The sequence below is a fragment of the Pararge aegeria genome, chromosome 1 (assembly GCF_905163445.1).
Source record: "Pararge aegeria chromosome 1, ilParAegt1.1, whole genome shotgun sequence".
In the NCBI taxonomy this organism is placed as follows: domain Eukaryota; kingdom Metazoa; phylum Arthropoda; class Insecta; order Lepidoptera; family Nymphalidae; genus Pararge; species Pararge aegeria.
In genome coordinates, this window is record NC_053180.1 from 7,788,928 (window position 1) to 7,801,794 (window position 12,867).

At 33.6% G+C, this 12,867-nt stretch overlaps 1 protein-coding gene across 1 annotated transcript in view; it reads right to left on the bottom strand.

Annotated features, from left to right (window-relative positions):
* Window positions 1-7,278: 7,278 nt before the first annotated feature.
* LOC120627175 (inactive dipeptidyl peptidase 10) overlaps window positions 7,279-12,867 on the bottom strand; it is a 167,899-nt gene continuing 162,310 nt past the window's right edge. Inside the window, exons 15-19 of the mRNA XM_039895043.1 lie at window positions 12,054-12,245; window positions 11,587-11,750; window positions 10,710-10,921; window positions 8,945-9,120; window positions 7,279-8,607 (exon numbers count right to left, since the gene is read on the bottom strand). Of these exons, the coding sequence (XP_039750977.1) occupies window positions 8,977-9,120; window positions 10,710-10,921; window positions 11,587-11,750; window positions 12,054-12,245 (712 nt within the window). The 3' untranslated portion in view covers window positions 7,279-8,607; window positions 8,945-8,976. The remainder of the gene's footprint in view (window positions 8,608-8,944; window positions 9,121-10,709; window positions 10,922-11,586; window positions 11,751-12,053; window positions 12,246-12,867) is intronic.

A 12,867-nucleotide genomic window follows, 5' to 3' on the forward strand; every position in this document is an offset into this window, starting at 1 on the left:
GCCCAACATTACGCGTCCCGTTACCCGCCTAAGCTGTTACACTACGCTATGACCTACTTCGTTTGCTCGGTTAAAAAAACATCGTTACTAAAAAGATTCAGTAACTACAACTTAATAGACGCGTTTGCCTCATAATGTCCGTGTGAATACTGTTCGAATAACTAACTCCAAAGGGCCCAGCTGTTAACATGCCATGCTGTCTGCCATGCAACACTTTGCAGGGCATGCAAGACTCATGACCTATCAAGTACCGCTCTGTGTTCACCAACCTGAGGCGTAGGCCATATGGCTGTAATTGCAAACACAACCAAACGGTCTCCGCCCACAATGCGAAGGGGTTAAGGCTGTAGTCCACCACGATGACCTAGTGCGGATTGGTGGACTCCACACCTTTGAGAACATTATGGAGTAATATCAGGCATGCAGTTTTCCCCACGATGTTTTCCTTTACCATTGAAGCAAGTGATATTTTAATTACTTAAAAAAACAATATTTAATAACGATATTTCAACTCTTAAAATAACGGACGTTATTTTTCGTTCGCTTTTCTATATCATTTTTTGGCTTTGAAAATGGACACTTTATTTTAATTTATTTCATGTGAATATAGGTCTCGTTAATTTTTTCCCTAGCTAGCTCGCGTTATGTTATCTCAGCATCACCAGACTAAATTTTCAGATAGTGCTATTTTTAGCATGTCACGGACACGCTCTCATATTTAACCTCAACGTTTGTAGTGGCTGCAGATCTTGATACATAGTACCCTCAAGACCATCTCAGAGAAATAAAAATCTGAACGATAATTTAGCCTCCATTTAGTTATTTATTTAAACTCGATTACAGTTTTACAACATTCAGCGCATTCATTTTATTAACTTTGTAATTTGAAATACGTTTTAATCATTTAATTAATAGTACAAAAAATTAGGACAGCATAAGCGAATGGGAGATATTTTACGCAATACAATCTATACAGCACTACAATCACTTATAATGATGACAACCGTGACCGTATGGACTACCACATAAGACTGTAATTACTGCACCTATTAGTGGGCTCAACTTAAACTGGACGTCAAGCTGGATAGTATGAAACTGTCGATCTCTCGACCACTTCGTTGAGCTCTCTACATTTCCGGCCCGCCAATTGATCCCGCTTACACCTACATATTTATGAGCGCCTGGTACTTCGTACTGCGTATTACGTATTCACTATGCCGCTAAATCTCACACCGCCGCCTCATGCGCCGAACAGAGTTAACACTTAAATTCTGTTCGTCTTTTCGTAGTACCCCTAAATTTACTTTTCGCAACGCAAAAATGAACGCTCGGAGTTTTAAGGCGGATTTACCCATTTTATGACAGAAATGAGACAATTGTTTCAAGAATTGAGTTCCCAATCAGATGCAGCGAGGATCTTCGTTCATCGGTTAGCTGTCTGACGGACGGAAAAGAGGGAGGGTGGTTCTCTGTTTCGAATCAAGCGAATCGGTCAGATTCAGAGGCTGAAATTCGTCGAACCTATGTATGTCCACGGAATTAACATTTTATTTCAAGAAAAACATCGGTATGACAACATTTGGCGCCTCAAATGGGGGCAAAATTTAATCTGTTATTTGTATAAGGACAGCTAGTTTGGTGTGTTTACTTAAAAAAAAATGTAGGTACCTACTATTCTTAGGATAGCTAAGTAGAAAGGTAAATACGTAGGTATATGATGAGAATAAATAAAACAAGTTCTTTATTTTATAGGTGTTTATTGAATCTCACAATATAATAGTTAATACTAGTAATGAAGTGACGTATTCACAATACATAACGATAACAATACTTAAATAAAATTTACAATAATAACAGGCAACAGCGCTTAGATATAAGAGTTAAGGCGCAACACGTACAGGCAATTTATGTCGATTGTAGGACTCTAGGTACTTATATCCTATACCTACTGTTGGTTAAGGTGCTGCGTGCTGCTGAATGAGGTTACAATAATATATGAAGTTTTTCAAAACGACAAAAATAGGTACATGTTATTCTTGACCATCTTCCTGATTGTACGCTTCTTATATGATTTTAAATTATTTATTACTTTTTACTGATATTTACTGCAAAACCGCTTAAAAATTAATAATTATCAAATTTTATTCAGAGTCATAATATCAGAATATCTCTAAGAACAATGAATGAATATCTGTTATTGCTAGGTTAAGTAGTTAGCCCACATTCCTATTTCATAGGTCTGACATACCAATAAAAAAAAGTGACTTTTTGACATTCCAATAAAACTGAATTTCAGATTGTCCTGCACCTACTAAAGCAGTACTTGCGTATCTTACTTCTTTTTCTTATGTCTTTCCGCTTCCGAGAAAAATCTTGTTGCAGATGCAGGACAAGTAAGTCTGTACTACTCTAAACTCAGTTTTTGCAAAATGTCAAAAAGTTGCCCTTTTTATTAACACGACAGACCTACGGAATAGGCATATGTACAAACTACTTCTATCAATAACAGATATTCTGCTATGATGACACTTCCCAAAATGTTGGTTATTTATTAGGAATGAAAAGAAATAAAACCAAAACTATTGTGTAGTGGCTATCTGTTTATTTCCTAATAGGTACCTAGATAAGACACATAATGCGATGTACCTACCCATAAATTTTCTGCACGTGCAACTTCTGAAGAACATTTAAAACTAAATCTTTTAATAGTTAACAAAAATATAATAAACAATTAGCATAGGTACTTATAATAATACTTAGGTTAATAGGACTACTCGAGGATCACAGAAAACGCTGAAAACTTTAGTTTTGATTTTAAATCACATTTTCAGAGAGAAAACTAAATTTCAGATGGAATAAAAACGGGCGGGACGAAAATAATGCCATTATTTCATTTTAACAAAACAAACCACTTCGTTGAAAATAAAAATGAAATCGTAATTTACACTAAGACATTAGTTTTGCCCCATCATGTAGGTACCTATACATATGACTAATCAATGATTTTTTTTACATTTATTATGGTTCATATTTATAGAAAAAATAACATATTTATTTTATTTCAAAGGGTTCGAAGTTTTCTATAGAATTATATAATTGAAAATGAATGTTTTGTTACATTTTTCTGGTAAGATTTAAAATATTTAAAGTTATTTTATTTGTATATTAATAAAAATTCTTTGTGAGTTGGTTCTTTATATCTGAAATACCAAAAGACAAGTTTAAGCAGTTAATGATTCAAGTTAGTGACCCAAAAAAGCTCTCGAGAGATAAAACAGAGACTGAAGTGGTAGTCAACCTCAATAATACCTAATTTAAAACTTTTAAGTTCAATTTGATTAATGAATTTTAATTTCAGCTATCTATTGGCCATTTTCTCACCACTTAGACCATTGGCCCTAAACGTAACATAACTACGCACTAAATAAGCGCAAAAATCTAATGTCATGAGAGACGATTCGTTTTATTATTCCTATAATTAATTTTATTTCTTAATCTAAATCACTATAAGAACATTACGAGAAACATCGACGCTTTGGCACTTAGGTCTTTCTCACTTTGTATTACGTTAATTATTTCATTTTAAAATGTATAGTTAACTCAATAAGATGTAATTTCTCCTAGAGAGACAGCCCGGGAAGGCTAGCATGCGCACCAAGACATGACTATGTTTCACTACCGGTTACTCGTATTTTTTCTATAGAGATATATGAGATAATGGATAGACAGTAAAAGAGCGGACCTGCTTAAAGAGGAGACGGATACAACTGAGATCTAATTGAGTTAAGTACTTATCTATATTTTTTCATCATCATAAGCCTTGTTGATGTCCGAAAATTGGACACAGGCCTCCTGTCAAAGGGCAGAGAGATATAGAGTTTAGATCAAGTTATTTCGATGCGGTTGTTGGTAACTGCAAAACAACTTTTCTCTGTTGTTGTTGATATGGTAATTATTAATTTTCTCTCATTATTCCATGGCTGCATAAATCTGACTTGAGAAAACATGTCTGTAGCTGCTTGACGAGACAATGTGCACTCTAGGGGATCACATCTCGCTGAGTTTACATACTTATCGAGTCATTACCGCCAGTAACCAACAAAACACAATTTTTATATGAGGATTTCTTTTTTCACCGATAAATGCCCTATTAAATTGAAATTTATTTTACATAACATGATAAATTTGAATTTTACAGCTCATTTATCTGCAAAATAATTAAAAACTGTGAACGTAAATTAGTTTTTTGTCGGCTACACTAAGTTGGTATGACTCTTTTTATTCCTTAAACGTCATATACGCCGCAATAATTTTAGCTTTTCGATTTTTTGGGATTAACCGGACTTAAATGCTTAATCGAAGTGGAATATAATATTTGTACAGATAGATAGGCAGGATAGTAGTTTAATTTATTTTACTTGAAATTTTATTTTATACTTTATTTATTGGCTATATTTGAATTTTATTTAAAAGTGCTTGTCCGGTTTATTTGTCGTTTAAGGATTATGGATAACCTATCTACATTTAAACTGGCTAAATTAATATAAATTAGTGAAATATCTACTTTAAAATATTCATTGTGTATATTTATGCTATGAATTAAAATATTGCATTTTTATTAACGGAATCGTCCTACATTTTGAAGAAATTTTTATTTAAATTTTGTTATTAAAAAAATGGTGCCTACAGAAAAACAGTTTAAATTACTTTTACTTATTTTATAAAGAGGTATTTTCACTATTATTTATTGCTATTAAAGTCATTTTCGCCTTAAAATTCACGATTTGAACGTGACTAGAATTATTAAAGCACTATATGAGTTACTAAATTCAAATCGAATTGTTTTAAAATTTTATTAATTATGAATTTAAAATATTTTAAAACTATTGGTCTTCGCTAAGTTTTAATTTTATGCTATAAATATTAAGTTCATGTTCATGACGAGAATGGAAATACTTTAAATACGAGAATGAGCAACTTTCAACAATAAATATAAATATTATGTACAAAGTATGAATCTTAGTCACCATCGTTATTTTAATAACTAATGATTAATTCTGCAATTTGTAGATAGATAGTTAAGCTGTAAGTAATTTCAATTTAGTAATTGACATAAAAAAGCTTGTTATCCAATTTAAAATCAATTACAAATTTTCTCGTGCTCATATTTTGCCATAAGGACGTACTTGAAACAAAAAATATACACTAAATTATGTGTTGTTTCTTTTATTTATTACATTGGCGCTATTACAATTCGGTAACCCTATTTCCGAAACCTTACACCTTTTCTCATGTTAAAACGATCTGCCGTAGGCTACCGTTACCCGAAACAAACAAACCGAACAATTTTGTCCGAATTTGCGCGTGCGAGCACTTACGTCCATCTTCGTTCATTCGGGTACAACTAGACATCGTTCCTTTTCACTTGGTCGGTGTACTATCTAATCGCACCATCATTCATTGGAACTACATAAACTTCCTATAGGATTATTGGACAGTGAAGCTTCGTATTTACTATGTATATACGTTTTTTCTATAAGTATATTATAGATGCGCACTTGGAATGTGTGTTCCCAGGCGCAAGTTGTAGAGGGTGATAGATATTATTTTAATAATTCTACTCTAGTTATGTTTGAAGTAAGATGATATAACCTAGGTTCATACAAAGGCGTCGTTTTATCTACTTTAGCTATGACAAATTAATTTTATATATTACGTCTGTACAATTTTTGTCATTTAGAAATTACACTTTACCACCACCGACATTATTAATGCATTTACTTTTTTGAAACAGCGCTTTTTGCTATGACTTGATGGAAATGTTTCGTGATGGAAACCTACTGAAAGTATTCTCTATCAATAGATTTATGCTGCATAATCCTGAAAATCTTTTATTTCTTTATTTATTTCACGCTGTCATTGTTTTCGAAGCTATCTTTTATCGAAACTGAACTTTATAATTTACTTGATTATTTTTTTTAAGCGTGTGCGTGAGCTTTGCAACGTTTGTAACGAAATATTTTAACGAAAATATTGTTTTTATCCTCGTACGGATACGGTTCCGAATTGCTCTGTATTTTTTTTATTTACAGAGATAATCCTCATTTGTAAAATCGTAAATATTTTATTTATTTATTGAACAAGATAACTACCTTAACGGTATTAAAAAATAATTAGTTTTGTTTTTGTTCACTTTGAAGTGTGACATTATATCTAATGTATCCCGATTTATCTCTTTCTGAAACAGTATAAATCGATTATTTAACTTTTACACAGGTTATAAGTTTTATAGTAGGGCAAAGGCTTACCAAACGTACTTAAAACAAGCTACATAACGTCCTTGTTTGCAATGACGTGGTCCCCTGTTTTTAAGATCCACTTACAGTCCGAAATCCTGAAGATCTCCCGTAAATGTCTACTTAAGCTTCAGTTTCAATCGTAAATAGCGCACTACTAAGTATATTATTATATTATACAAAATTTAAACACACTACCTACTTCAACAACTTAATTACTAAGATCACAAAACTCATTGACTAAAGAGCTACTATCAATTCCGTTAATAATCACTAAATTTAGTCGATAGATGTGGTGAGCAGGAATTCGAAAAACTCGCAATTTTCCGCTAAATACCTATGCAATTTTGGCGAAAATTTGCAAAGTTTTATGTATTACGTGTGATAGTAACTTTAAATGAATGAATTGAATAGCGGATATTATACATGCATTAAAAAAAATTTACATTACAATTAAAAAATTTACAAATATTTTTATGGTCGAGATAATTTTATGAATTTAATTTTTTTTTTTTTAATCTCTATTTAAAGGTCGTGAAGACATGTTATTGTAATTGTAAGATAGATGTGGAACTGAAAAATCATTATCAACCGCTGTACGAAACATCTAAATCTAAGTTTATTGAAATGTACCTATATAATATTTGTATCACTAGTTTGTGCACATTATAATTGATTTGAAATTACTGACACGTAATTATACAATATTGTGGTGATATGTTTGTGTAAAAACATACAATGAGTAACAAAGCACTATTCACGATATGGGCGATTTATAAAATTAACATGCAAATTATTAATTTTCTTTGATAGTGGCAAAACTGAAAAAAAAAACTTTTTATATTCTGTAATTATAATCAACGTTTCCTATATTAACTTTAATAAAACTGCTCCAACAAGAAACAGAGTGTCAAACAAGTTGTATAAAATGGCATCACTTTATTAATATCTGTCAATAATACCTACGCAACATTAACATTTCATTACTATTAAAATCATATCAAAAGCTGGTGAAATTCAGTAATTAATTGTTTAAAACACTAGTATTAGATAAAAATAAAAAAAACTAAGATCGGCAACGGAAGTTTTTCATGATACCGGTCAACATTGTGCGTTTATTGCCTCCAAACAATATTCAAAGACATGTAACCATATATTACAGGAGAATAATAATAATTAACGGATGAAACATGAATTTAATGAATAATCGTTTTTATTTGTACGAGAAATGATGTAAGATTATCATTTTACATCACAGTTTTATGAAATACGCCTATTAGTAATGAATACGTTGATGAAAGAGCGCTGTTCAAAAAACGTCTTTTTATTTCTGGCCTCGAATACTGAAAAGCGTCTTACAAGACGTCTTATAAGACGTCTTGTAAGTGCGCTGTTGCCTTCGTTTTACTTTGGCCAATCAGCATTAATTAAATTTCTTGCGCATGTTGTGAATTGGTGGTCAAATTACTGCGGATAGGTTTTTTGCCTTGGTTTGCTCTCACTACAAAATTCTCAATAACAAAGAGAACCTAAACACTGCGTTTCTTTAAAATGCAGTTTTTCATCGTTATTGTACAAAGAGGTATCACGCGTTACATGAAATTACGTTACGTTATACTAGAAACAAGATCCTTATGTTTTAAGAGATGTTTATTGGCATTTAAATACATGAAACTAGCGTTAAAAACTGCCGGTTTTGCCTTGCCCCTTACTTATTTTTGACATATCTCTTGCTAACCGATGGCAAAAGGTAGCAATTTGGGACTTTTTATTTTCTGAATTTCCTCTGATTTAACCGTGCTAAGTAATCTACGATATAGACGTGCCGCCAAGCGGTTTAGCGTTCTTGTGCGATACCGTGTAGAATCCGATTAGGAGTGGTACGGGTTTTATATAACTGCTATACCCCTAACTGGTTATTCTGATACAAGTTTAGACTGTACAATCACAAACGTCAGGGGCGAAATTGTAGTGAAATAAAGAAATATGGATGGGGGTTTAGGCACTAGGCATTAGTTAATCTTAAATCTTAGTGACCTTAAAACCAGATTGTTTTCGATAGCTAACCAAGGTAACCTTTGTCGGGCCCCAGGTTTACCTTTTACAGGTATTTTAATGCATTTAATCGCCTTTTCAGTATTCGGCCGAGAGTCTTACAATCACACTATATTTTATCCTTTATATCTATGTATCACATACATAAACTGATGTGTAACAGTCCATTTGGCAGTTTATTATTTAATGGGATATGGAACAAATTGTACTACAGATTTTGTCTTATCTTTGTTTTTATCTACTTCTCTGCAATTACCTGAAAAGAGGACGTGTTTTGTATAATTTAATCTGGTTAAAGAAACAGTGAAATCATGGTAATTTTTGTTGCCCTCCTTGCGCAGTGTGAGCAATTGGAATGTCGATTTTTTTCACATATACACAGTTCCCATGCTGAAGCTAGTCACCGATATTTTGAGTTACTTTTGATTGGTACACTGTTAGTGAACACAAATGAACGTTTACCTAAAAAAAACGGCAAACAGATAAATTGGGTATAAAATGTAGGGAAACAGAAAAGCTAAATAGGATTTGAGGTGTTTATCGAGGTTATTTTACTTATTATGAAGTCGCGATGAAAAGTTTAGAATCCTTACCAAGAGTACAACTCCTCATCCCTCCACGAGTCTCAGTCGAGGTTTCCGCCGTTTCGCAAGCCGGCCTTAGTCTCCGGCGGGACCTGCTTCTTGAAGCAGTCGTCCAGGAAAGAGGACATCGTACGGTAGAGGTGGCGACGGACCCCCTCCAGACTGTGATCCTCGTCTGGGTATATCTGTACAGGGTAAATTGTCTTGTAAGCAAATGCGAGTTCATAACGTTATATATATATATATATATATCTGTAAAAAAGATATTATACCGTAATTGGTCTGGTAGTCGTAAATCGGCAAATAGTGAAAGTATTTCTTGTTTATTTTAAATTTCCACAAAGTACGCCAGCTGTCCGTCAATTATTACTATTTAAAAAAAGTATGAAATTAAAGGCCATAATGGTGGTATAATACTAAGCTTTACGCCCAACAAAAGTTACTTTGGTTAGCTATCGAAAACAATCTGGTTGCAAGGTCACTAAAATTCAAGATGAATAAAGGTAAAAGCCTTGGCTTTGTGAATTTTTTAACTAGATTCGAAATTTATTATGAATCTGTCATCCGTCGAAATTTATTATGACATCTGATAGAAGCTGGCGTACTTTATGAAAGTTTAAAACAAACAAGAAACACTTTCACAATTTCCTGATTTACGACTACCAGGCCAATTACGGTGTAATATCTTAGCAGCTTAGTTCAATACTACTATAAGATGCATGCTAAAGACGGGAATTATGATTGGAAGCCTGGTATGTAAGCGAGGGATGCGCTAGGAAACGCTACACAACTTGGCATTAGTGGAAACGGTCACATAGTTTTGTAGCCTTCAGCTACATAACCCAGCTTTAATAAAAAGGCACCCCAGACGTGTTGTTAACCTTTCCATTCCCTAACCAGAACATAAATTTATTATGTTTAGATGAAGTACTTATGTTAAATTTTGCTTATTTATTAATTTAACAACAAAGGTAGCCAAGCCAATATCGATGTATAAGAACATTCCCCGTTTATGCCTAAGGCTGAATAATTTACCCAAAATTCGTTACCATAAATAAATAAAAGTTTTCATATTATTTTCTTTTGAAATGTAATAACAAATACCATAGCCGAAATACCTATTTTTGGAATACAAATCCCGTTCCAAAGCATGAACATTGTCAACAACAACACACAAAGTGAAGAAACGGCTGTACTGGCGTTGATACCTTACCTACTGATGTTTAAAAAATAAGTTATTTAAATATTGTAATCAACATTATTTTTATACTATTGATGAATATTTAAAATTACATTTCGTAAGTAATTATTAATTTATTGTAATTACCAATATCTCAGTTGTACCTAGAAGAAACGTCACTTTTAAAATTTAAATACTGCCCTGATAACAATTTGCATGCCAATTTTTAGGTGTGGTACAGTTGAGACCTACATTTTTTTCCGTAACACCTATTTAACTGTATCAGCAAATAAAAAAAAATTGAAATTGAAATTGATGGTACTAAAAGGGGCTGGTTGAGTACTATACATAGACTGCAGTGATACAAGCTATTTTTTTCCGATACAATTGACCCTCAAATGGGGGACTGGAACGAAAGTATTAAATAAAAAGTCCTATGTTAAGAAATGTAATGACATTAAAATCGGCAATAGGATTTAAAAAAAACCCCTTCTATTTTATTCTTCTGGCAAACTAGGAGATGAAACTTTAATGACAAATCTGCTAGTCCCACATTGATTTTCGCGAAATATAACAAGTTTATGTTTTTCATACCTGAAGCCTAAACGTGCTGCCCTGGTCCGACAGAGCCCTCGCCAGCGCCATTGTTTGCTGCATATGAACATTGTCGTCAGCGGTCCCGTGAACTAATAGCAGCATTTTGTCGTGGAGTGCTGCCACTTGCTTGGTCACATCCGCATCCGCGTACCCTCGGTAGTTACCAGTCGCGTTTGGGAACCCCATGTAACGTTCTGCGTATGCTGATGCTGTGAGTTGGAAAGAACATTTGACATTTCCATTGAGGTTCCCATTATTATAATACTGACCAGATTGGGGTTGCACATTTTACTTCAAAAAATAATAATATATATAGATTTCAGAAAGAAGGCTATTCATTGTTAATAATGGACACTCATAACAATTGCTAGAGATCATTGTTCTGAGAATAAAGCCTTAAAATAAGTGGCAGTTTTTTTCAAAAGCTTAGAAATAAAACAATACTGCGAGCGGTCAAATCAAATTGGCGTGCACGAAAATTAACTTTATTTAGATAGACCTTTATTTCTTGAATTAAACTCTTGAACTCATTCCTAATGAGAAGGGTTTAAGGCCGTAGTCCACCACGCTGGACTACAGCGGATTGGTGGATTCCACACACCTTTGAGATCATTACGGAGAACTCTCAGGTATGCAGGATTCCTCATGATGTTTTCCGTCACAGTTTAAGCAAGTGATATTTGACTTACTTAAAACGCACATAACTTAGATAAGTTAGAGTGCGTCCTGGGATTTGAACTCGATCCCCTGAAAGTTAAGTCGAGCTCCTACCCACTGGGCTATCACCGCTTCATTTTGTAATTTGTAGATTATTGTGTCACAAATCTTACTTGTGTGTTATTTGAATGAAAAGTGCGTTCTGTAAATTGCTTACCGTAATACCGCCAACGCACTATAGGTGTGATAGATATACCGCAATGGAAGACACTGGGGGGACTAGTGCTTGCGAGTGCTAAGGCAGCTAGGAAACCACCGTGTGCCCGACCCCATACCGCGACTCTTCGTGCGTCGATGAAATGCAGCGAGTCACGGAGGTACCTAGCAAAATATTATCGTGATAAAGATAAAAATCTATGTTTATTTATATATTGCCTTTTATATAATTTTGCCTGTTAATTCGTCAAATGTTTGTTATTAAGACCATAGATATAGGAAAGACACCTCCTCCTGTAACACAGTTTAAACTACCGCAAGAGGCAGGGCTTCACACCAATGAAATGTTCCGTTTTTCTGAGTAAATAAAGGTATTATTATTATTATTATATCATGAGTTCAATTCTTGAAATTCAGCGATTCGCGTGCTCCAAGTTTATTTATAAATCAATGTTAAAATCTACTTACTCAGCTACTTCTAATTGGTCAGCTAACTCAACAGTTCCCAGTCTCCTGTGTAAGGTGTGGTGTGCTGCTAAACCGCGACCGCCTGCCCCCCTGGCGTCCACCGATGCTAATATAGCACCAGCACCAGCTGCCAAAGAGCCCCAGTCTAAAGACCACTGCTCTGTGACTAACTGTGTCCCTGGAGCTCCATGCCTGTATATATGATAAAGAGATCAAGTCGTGAAACACAGAAATAAACAGTACAATCAGCATTTTGTAAAAGTATTAAAGATTACTACATAGTGATAAGTAGTCAATCGTTAAATATTTTTAGAACTAAATAGAGTTTAGTCCGTTTTTCCGCTTCGATTAAGAATTAGTCAGTCAGCTAAAAAACTTATATAATTCCAGAATACTCTTTATATTGCAATCATATCGAAACACATTTCAATGATTAGTATAGTGACTTGGCTTTTGGTCAATAGAATGTATAATGGAGGTACGTACGAGTATTTAAAATAGTAAATTTCATTTCAGCAATTGATAAACGCGAAAGGACAAGGTAAAGCAGAGTTCTTTTTAAAATGTGGCGTTGTTCTTTCCGAATTAGTTTAATATTTATTACAGTACTGAAAACGACTAATAAAATACTCTTTTCCAAAAATTATGTGGTTTATTTACCATTACGAAACAACCAAATCCTATATATAGCTTCTAGGGTACAAATTAAGGTACCTACCTATTGCTTTTTTATTAAAAAAATCGTACCTACTAAAGTCCTATTCTAAATAACCATAAATCAAGAAGCGTTGGAATAGAGTCGTTATTCGTACAG